Below are 10,081 nucleotides of genomic sequence, written 5' to 3' on the forward strand. Positions count from 1 at the left end.
AAACTATTACCCGAAGATAGGGTGGGGGAGCATCAGGGCCCACGGGCCATCTAAGGCCTGAGCTTTCTATTGCCAATACCAGTTAGCACTGCATATCTCTCGCAAGAGAAGCAATTCTAGCCATCACATCAAGGGTGAGTTAATTCGACCAGTATGGCCCCCAAATGATGTTATAAATGTCTAAAAGGCCCTGGGTAGTAACCAAAAAAAAAAAAAAAAAGGTCTCCCTCTCTTTCCTTTCAGTCAATTAATAGACTGGCCTATACAACAAATACCACCAACCAGGAGAAAGAAATGTGTTCCTAAGAACAATTAGCTATAAAATAAAAAAGGATGACATCAGCTTAAAAGCAAAAATGAGAAAGTTGGAAAGGACAGGAGATCAGTTCCATGGAACCAGGGTGTATATGGGGAAACTACTGATACATTCTGGAGATTGCAACTGCCCCTGTGAGTTTCCAAGCCTCTTTAAGGGAGAGGCAGGTGGTTTTGAACAGCAGACTTTGCTGATCACAGCCCACTATGTTATGGCAATAGACCTCAGTGTCTTAGTCATCCAAGGCACTAAGGTCAATGGCATAACATAGTTCCCAAGGGAAATTTCTACATCCTACTTTGATGAGCAGTGATCACCTTTCAGTCAAACAATTCACAATTAACGCCCATGAGGAACATACTCCTGATAGCAATCAATTACACAGGACCAACAGAACAGTACTTGCCCCAAAACAAAAGCTCAGAAGGCACAAAGGAGCAAAGATGGATAAACAAAAATGGGGAAACCAAAGAGGAACGCCACAAAATGCATACAAATTATGGCACGGGAAACTGATAACACTCTGTAAACTTTCACTCAAACCACAAGAAAATGTTCAGATGTATAGAAAGTAGCAAATAAATCACACCTAACTTAAACAGATATAAAATGAAACTTTTTTTTAATTGGGGTAAAATGAAACTCTAAAAAAAATAAAAATGAAATTTTGGTTAAGTCATGATTAGTAAGCATGATTCTATAAAGGAAACAATCAGGAAAAGATACAGATTACACTACATGAAACCTATTTGCAACACATAAGTTAGTATAATTATCCTAACTATCCTAGTAAAATAAAATCCTCTTAGAAACCAACAATAAAAATATAAGCATCCCAATAGGAAAAAAAGTAGCAACACTATGAACAGGCAATTTGCAAAGAACAAAAGGTAGAACAAATACACACAAACATACAAACTCACAGTGACTTTAAAACAAAAAGTTTTATCAACTGTAGGAATACAACTTTATATGCACACATATGTACTTTGATTTTTACAACTCACTTCCTGTTTTTATAAGAAAATAAGCAGTAAAGCTTTAAAAACAGCTAACGGAATACTACCCACAGCAAAAGCAGCCAAGCCTTAAGAGACATATACGTCACCATAAGGTACCATGCCAAACATTCCACATGTGTTCTTTACCAATCTCATAACCCTAGGACAACGTACCCTTAAGTTACTAATGAGGACATGGACTGAGAAGTGACTTGTTTAAATTCAAACTGAGATGTACTCAATTAATATGGCCCCCCCTTCTAGCTCTAATTCCTTATGTGATGTATTACAGATTTCAAACACTGCCTGTCGGCTATAATCCCATCTTAGAGAGCGCGCTCTGCTGTAAGACTAGGGTGAGATGGGAATGGATTGCATCTCCACCTTAGTGTGAATCAAGTTAGGGCCTTGTTTCCTTGGGGATATGATATGCTGAAAGACAAAAATCACATCTCCATCAAAGCCATTCTCTGTCTGTAAGAGCTATCCTAGAAGCATAAAGAAATCCCAGGACCACCAGGAGTCATCAAAGGCTACTTGCAACCATGAATGAGAACAAAGGAACACATTATGAGACCGAGGACCAGGTAGACCCCGCTTCAAAGTGTGGAAAGAGATCAAGGATTGTATCCTTAATAATCCTGATTTGTAGTAAACTGTTAACTTCCCTCATAAACCTTCCTAATTGTATTATCTGTAAGATCTGTGTGGTTATTGCAACGGCTTGAACCCAGCGCAGTAGAGTCTTGGGAGGAACAGCTGGTGTCAGAATAGGTTATAAAAAGAGAGAGGGTAGAGACGAGGGTGCCTGACCTCGTATCATGTTGCAATTAGGAAGCGAAGGAGATCAGCTGTGGCCCTCTGCGCTGTTTTCTTTGACTCCAAAAGCTCTTATCTACTAAGTTATATGATTTAAATTATTACATTCTACATAAACACAACAATAAAAACAATAGTGAGATTGGAAAATCTAAAGGGAATCTGAGTATATACCAAAATAGTGACACTGAGTTGCCTACAGGTGGAATCTGGAAAAATTCTTTTTTCTTTTCTTTTTCTGTATTTTCTTATATTGATTTTTTCTATTTACAAAAACTTCAAATAATCCTAAATGTTCTAGATGTACTTTTAAAGTCTATTAATGAGTGACACTAACATGAGGAGTCATGAAATGGGTTCTAAGCCAGTCTCTCTCACTGGTCTGAGTTTCTAAGAATTGTGTACTTACGCATTTGGGCTGCTAACCTTGAGGTCGGCAGTTCAAACCCATTAGCTACTGCACATAAGAAATGATAGGCTGTCTGTGCTGGTAAATATTAGTCATGGCTATCCTGTAGAAGAAGGTGTCACTGTGAGTGGAATCGACTTGACGGCTGAGGTTTGGCTTTATGGAGTTTGAAGGAGCCCTGGAGTGTTCAACTGCTAACCAAAAGGTCGCTCAACTCACGCTAGCAGCCCTTTATTGGGAGGATTTATAGCAGTGTTTCTGTAAAAACTACAGCCGTGCAAACTCTATGGGGCAGTTCTACTTTATTCTAAAGGAATGTTTTAAGTCAAAATTGACTTAGCAGCAACAGGTTTAGTTTAGGGTTACAGCTCTGGTTTATACCTGTGGAACACAGTTCTACATTAATTCTCGAGGGGTTCCCCATGGATAGTACTCATTATATGGCAACAAAAATTCATTCTCTCACAGTTCTGGAGGCTAGCAGTCTGAAATCAAGGTGTCAGTCAGCAAGACCATAATTTCTCAGAAGGTTCTAGGAGACTTTTCATGTCTTTCCCAGCTTCTGGCAGCCCTAGGCATTCCTGGCCTTGTGGCAACAGAACTGTAATCTGTGCTTCTATTTTCACATGGCCATCTTCCCTCTGTCTGTCTTCATATTGGCCTCCATTCTGTCTTTGTCTCCTCATCAGAACACCAGTTACAAAGAGATTAAGATCTATTTCAGCTTGAATTCTGAGCACTTGGTTTGGTTATGGATGACAGTAAAAGCTCAAAATCGATTTGCAGGAACTCACAATGGATCAAGTGAACTCCCTCTGACCATTGGCTATGGATGTGACTAGCACTGCTATCAGAGTGTATTGGAAAGTGGATTAATACAGACGTAGTTAGGTTACAATTTAACCCTGTATCATTTGTTTTCCCTTTGACCCACTGTGAATTTGGTCTAGTTTAATTATTTTCTGCTTTCTTTTGAACTGAGGGTTTGGTGGTGGTTTCTGAATGGGTATGCTTTTCTCCAGGATAGGGAAATCTGTAGTTAGCAATTGGATACATAGTTTCTTAGGGTTATGACAAGGAAAGTTGGAGGGGACATGGGGAGCTAATGAGGAATAAAAGAATGAAGCAAATGTCCTAAAACTGATGGTGGTGATGACCGCACAACCATTTTTAGTGTGTTTAAGCCTCTATATTGTGTGATAAGTAAATTATGTCCAAAAAATGTTTTGGTTTAAAAAAATTTTTTAAAGCAAGATCTTAATGACCTAACCTTAATGAATAACATCTTCAACAACCTCTTTTTAAAAAGGTCATACACTGATGTGAAGATTAGAGCTTCAGCATATATTTTGGGGAGACAAATTCAACCCATATTTCAGTGCATAATTATACTGAGTGGAGAGTTCATTATACACTATCCTAGTTTGAAAAATAAGAAGCTTTTAAAAATGAATCTAAATTAAAGAGGCTTATAAATAATTCAGCTCAAGGTAATGGATTCATAACTATCTAAAATCCGTAAGTCATACCTTACATTCTAGATCTGAATGTTTGCTTGTATTAAACTACATCATATCTACAGTCAAATCATCTTTCCATCTATTTGAGAGTCTAATTCAGTACTTCAATTTGATTTTAAAGCTTCGTGTAATTTTACCAAATTGAAAAGGTGCTTTCTATTATTTTAAAAGTTGAAACAAGACAAAGTCCAGCAATTCAAACATCTCATTAGACAAAACCTACTCTTTGTGCTATTTCTGCCATTTGGTCCATTTACCCACCCTGCCTTGGTGGCACTTTAAGCTGAGCGAATTACAAGCCTGGCTAGTTCCACCCGACTAGCCGTCTGCTGGAGAAAGATGAGGCTGGCTGTTCCCCCAAAGATTTCTGAAGCCTGGGAAACCCTCTCTAGGGATGTTATAAATTGGCATTAACTCCATGCTAGTGGGTGAGTCCACAAGGACACGGACACACACACACCCTTCCTCTTGTGAATTAGGCGAAGGTTTACAGAGCAGATAATTTTATAGCACCCACAATGTACCATCTTTTATCCTCTTTCCTCCTTGTGTTTCCTATTTTCATTTCTCGTTTCCACCTAATTTTTGTCTTTTGGTAACTACTACTGTTTTGATCTTAAGCGGCTGATTATTCTAATTTACAAGGGTATTTCGTACTTTTCTAATAACCAACATACAGGCATAGTCGTTGGGTTATAAACGGTTGACTTCATAGTTACCCTGGTAAAGCCTATCATATTAAAAACTAGCGGTACATACAGTGATTCCTAACAACAAACAGGTGTTATTCTGTGATCAGATTCAAAATATTACTATTAACATTACTATAGATTAGAGATGTTTTTAGTGTATTTGGAAGGTCTTAAAAAAAAATTTAATGACTAGAAAGGTATGCTGTATATCATACACTAAGACAAATAATTTACATCAATATTGGAAATGAATCAACATACATACACACTCATCAGAAAGACAGACTTAGATATGGAACCTGTTCATAATCTGAGGACTGCCTATATTTTATGCAAAGGACTCATCCTCTATACCAGGTAAGTAACATACTCAAACAATGAAATGTTATCAAAATTGCCCCAAGAAGAATTAGGAACCAAACAGATATTAAAGAAAAATCTTAATATACTACTTTTAAATGGGACGTTTCTATTTAAATCTCAAAAGAAAACTAGTCTGGTCTAATTTATTGCTTGCAAATCTAAGCTCGGTCAATAATAATAAAGAATAACAATTTAAAGGTTAAAGTTGAACTCACTGGCATACATGAGTACCTTCTCTTCCTCTTAAAAATCTCATCCTTTAATAATTGGGGCTATAAGCTATTAAGGCAGAAGACTTGAATTCATTTAAAGCAGCTAGACTTCTCTTAAGACCTCTTTAATTCATCTTAGGTTTGTAATTCTCTTACCGAAGTTCATTCTGGCCTTCTCAGTCTAACGAGTCTTCTCTTGAACAGAGAAGATAGAAGTAAAGTAAGAGATCTTAGTGAACATAAAAGTAAGAGAGAGAATACTATGGGCACCTAGGAAGAAAAGCACAGAGAAACATATTGCAAATCTAAAACCGCTCCACTATGGTTTCTTTGTTTCAAAGAAAATCCATTAACATTGTAACACATCTAACATTTACTTACATATATTCTTCACCTACAAAAGTAGAATGCTGTAATATTGCAGTGAAGCCATTTCATGTCTGTCTCAATACGTATTTTCATTAACTATCATAAGTAGCCACCTCATAGCTTAAGTTCTCTAAGTTATTAGCTGTAAAGAGGCGTTCCTTTTTCTACCATGGACTTCCTATGGCTCCCTCCCATCAAGACTTCAGCCAGGGAAGTTCTACCAAGAAATTCTAGTCTGTCCTCGAGGGTGAGCCAGAACTGTCTCAAAAACACACAACAGCTTCAATCTTGGCAAAGCAGGGTTAGTTTACCAATTTGGTGCTATTAATCAAAATCGGTGGGAGTAGGTTTGGGTTTTTTTGAACATTCTCCCTTCTAAGTGGTTTTGTTTTTAAAATACCAAACAATAACTTACAGTTCATCTCGTTGTCTCTGGGACAGCACCATTTTGGCTGTATTGTTAAGCTTATTAGATACAGTGGTATCTCCCTCTTCTGAGAAACCAAAGGCTTTGTGACCCCTGGATTTATAATTAAATATGCCACTAAGTGGCTTCCACACAGGGGGAAATTGGTCCTTTTACAAGTGAATCCAACGGTAACCAGGAGATATTCAACAAGTAAGGTTCATTCCACCTAAGGAAAAAAAGAAAGAAAACATTACTACTTCTTTCACTTAAAATTTAAACTAGTTCTAATTTAATTATTTGAAGGATGAAGTTTACTGGGATGCTAATACAAATATTAGATGATGTTCTAAATCTACTGTGGAAATCTATCAATGCTAAAATATAAAATGTTACTTATTATAAATTGGTTTTAATAGTTGATTGGGTCAAACAGCAAAATTTTTTAATTTAGTATTTTGTTACCCCACTCCCAACCATGTCACATGCCAGATACAATGATACCAATTTCATTACATCTCAGGTAACATATGTCTCTAGAAGACTACAAATCCTTTATAAAGACAAAAACCAAATTTTCTAACTTGCCAAAATGACAGTGGGTAGGGCTGAGGGTAAGTCAGGAAAAAAACTTACTACAAGTATACACAAATCAATGATAACTCTATGTAAACTTTAAGGTTGAAAGTCAGTCACCAATGACCTCCTTTTAACCAATGTACTTAAAAGAAACCAACTTAATATTATTTCCATTTATTTTGTGTCCCTTAGAAGCACAGGCTTTTAAAAACAAGTAACTAAATAGGCTACCATATATATTCAAGTATAAGCTGACCTGAATATCAGCCGAGGCACCTAATTTTACCACAAAAACGGCATTAATGTGTGCTGGAAAACTCGGTTTATACATGAGATTATATCTTAGATTTTTTTGTGCTCGGACACTAATCCACTTTCTAACTTAAGTTTTTGCAAAATATTATTAACAACATTTCAGAGCTTTCTGTAATTTGAACCACATAAAATCAATTTCTATACAACAATTAAAAGGTATTGTGGTCACTTCAATGAGAATAAATGTAGTAAAGTGGAACAAATAATTACTGTATTTCTCAAATAATCATTATTTAAATCTCCAAATTTACAAACAAAGCTTAGTTTGTGTTATCACACTGGGTAAAAAGTAGGTAGCTAGAATTTCCACTAGACTCCAGGAAGTACTAAAATACAAAACAAAAAAAAAGCAGAAGAAGCAACAACTATTGTCATTCAGCCAATTACAAGAACTGCCAGAGAAGAACTGTCTTGCCAATGTAGCAGCAAGGAATTACTAAACCCAAATGAAGGCCAAACATGATGGTGGGACAAGAGGAAAGTAAAAGGAAATAGAAGAAACCAGAAGACAAAGGACCTTTATAGAGGTCTAATAAATACAGGCATGTACATATGTAAATATACAAATATATATAAAACGAGAGGGGAACAGAACTATGTACTCATATCTATGTGTTAAGAATTAAGGTTGCAGATGGACATTGGGCCTCGACTCAAGTACTCCCTCAACACAAGTACTTCCTCTTAGGCAGTGAAAAATCTGGAAGTGAAATCTGGGATTTCCTTCAAAATAATTTGGAAATAATAAGAAAACTGGGAGGAGGACACATATGAAATAAGATTGCAGAGTAACTACTGGCTAATGGATACATAAGGACTCACTCCTTACACTATTCTCTAATTTTGCATATCATTTTCTATTACCATAATGCCTTTTTTCAGTCAGAAGAAGGAAATACCTATAGGAGAATGAGGAAAACGAAAGGAATGGGATGAACTTGATGTAAAAATGAAGAGCATGTCTCGCACAAAATGAAAGATCACCTCCTTCCACTGTGTCAAAAACGAAGGAAAAGATGCAAGCATATTTTTATATTTCTAGGAAATGAAAAGGAAGTTTTTTGCTGAGGGAGAATAAGGTCACTAAAAGGCTTGAAATAGAGAAAAGAAAATGAGTAGGAAGCACAGGAAGGACATTTTAGATTTTTAACTTTAAAAGTGACTTAGCTACAAAGATGGGAAATTTTTCTTCAATAGGAACAGCCTGGCTGCAGACACAGAAAAGGCACATATTTAGAATAATCTAGGGTTGGATGGAGAGTCTGGGCAGTATGTGTAATGAAAACATGGTGAGGAAAGATGAAATGAGAAACTCTAAGCTGTATCAATTAGAAAGCAAAATCAAGAAGGACACAGATTAGAGATCAAGGAAACTATATACCGTATATCCTCATGCATAAGCTGTTTTCTCCAGCAAATTTTAATGCAGTTTTTGTGGTAAAATTAGGTGCCTCGGCTGATATTTGGGTCAGCTTATACTCAAGTATATATGGCATATAGATATGTATGTTATTTCCTTAGTGAACTGGAAAGTTGTAGTCAGAGTAGGATAATAAAATTTAAAATTTCTCAGTGTAATAATAACTAAGTCAGAGAAAAAAACAGAGAACCACAACAACAAAATAACTAAGTCAGTACAGCCAGAATGCTTCTTAAAAGCAAGGGCAGCGAGACATGCTGCCAGGAGAGACCAGGCACTGGAGAAGGACTTTATGCTTGGCAAAATAGAGGGGCAATGAAAAAGAGAAAGGGTCTCATAGTCAACAAGATGGACTGACAGAGTGGTTTACAACAATGGGCTCGAATGTAAGAACAATTGTGAGGACGGCGCAGGACTGGGTAGTGTTTCACTCTGCTACACACAGGGTCACTATGAGTCGGAACAACTGAATGGCACCCTAACAACATTAAGAATAACTAAGCAGAGACTCAATGGCTAGGACAAGCACTGCTGTTAGATGTTGTCTTATTGATCCCAACTCACAGGGACCCTAATGAGCCCCAAGAACTCACAGGATTTCCTAGGCTGACCATTTTTCTGGAGCAAATCACCAGGTCTTCTCTCCGAAAGAGCAGCATTGAAGTTTGAATACCAGCATGTCAGTTAGCAGGTAAGCATGCAACAGAGCAGCATTGAAATTTGAATACCAGCATGTCAGTTAGCAGGTAAGCATGCAACCTTTAGCGCTCCTTAGGACACACAGTAGGTAAAGCTGAGACTGTGTGTTCATGTCTGTCTGTCACGAACACTAATAAAATTCTGCATGCATTTTTAGAAGGTTTTAAAATCCTCCCCAAAGTCAAGATAATGATTGGAAATATTAATCACTTTTAAACGTATCATGACAATATCTTAATATTCTCTTTTAAAATTACTTGTATTACATAAACATATTCAAAAGAGTTTAATTTATTCCTCTGCATGCCAATACCCAGAATGTTCTTGGACACCAAATCAGTGTTGCCTCCATCCTAGAAACAGAGGTTTCAGTTTGGTTTTTTTTGTATGCAGAACCCTTACACATTCTGTATTCTAATGTTACATCTGTTACACCAATGCATTTCCTAGATAAGAATGTACTCATTACAGAGAAAAAAAAAATCATGGTACTGTGAAGGAGGAAGGAGGGGAGTGCAGAGTGGAAACCCAAAGCCAATCTGTAGGCAACTGGACATCCCCTTACAGAAGGGTCGTGGGGAGGAGATGGGCCAGTCAGGGTACAATATAGCACCGATGAAACATACAGCTTTCCTCTAGTTCTTTAATGCTTCCTTGCCCCCACTATCATGACCCTAATTCTATCTTACAAATCTGGTTAGACAAGAGCATGTACATGGGTACAGATAAGAGCTGGAAACACTGGGAATTCAGGACAGATAAACCCCTCAGGACCTATAATGAGAGTAGCCATACCAGGAGGGGAAGGGGAAGGTGGGGGGAGGATGGGGGAACCAACCACAATGATCTACCTGTAACCCTCTCCCAGGGGGATGGAAAACAGAAAAGTGGGTAAAGGAAGACATCGGTCAGTGCAAGACATGACAAAATAATAATAATTTATAAATTATCAAGGGTTCAC

The 10,081-nt window shown here is 37.2% G+C and overlaps 1 protein-coding gene across 1 annotated transcript in view; it reads right to left on the reverse strand.

The window, feature by feature from the left end:
- The window catches only part of PAFAH1B1 (platelet activating factor acetylhydrolase 1b regulatory subunit 1), a 36,664-nt gene extending 30,328 nt beyond the window's left edge, over positions 1 to 6,336 (reverse strand). The window contains exon 1 of the mRNA XM_004706870.2: positions 6,117 to 6,336. Coding sequence (XP_004706927.1) covers positions 6,117 to 6,148 — 32 coding nt within the window. The 5' untranslated portion in view covers positions 6,149 to 6,336. The remainder of the gene's footprint in view (positions 1 to 6,116) is intronic.
- Between the last annotated feature and the right edge of the window lie 3,745 nt (positions 6,337 to 10,081).

The sequence above is a fragment of the Echinops telfairi genome, unplaced genomic scaffold, assembly GCF_000313985.2.
Source record: "Echinops telfairi isolate 266 unplaced genomic scaffold, ASM31398v2 ScPeMD7_7458;HRSCAF=8496, whole genome shotgun sequence".
Taxonomy (NCBI): Eukaryota; Metazoa; Chordata; class Mammalia; order Afrosoricida; family Tenrecidae; genus Echinops; species Echinops telfairi.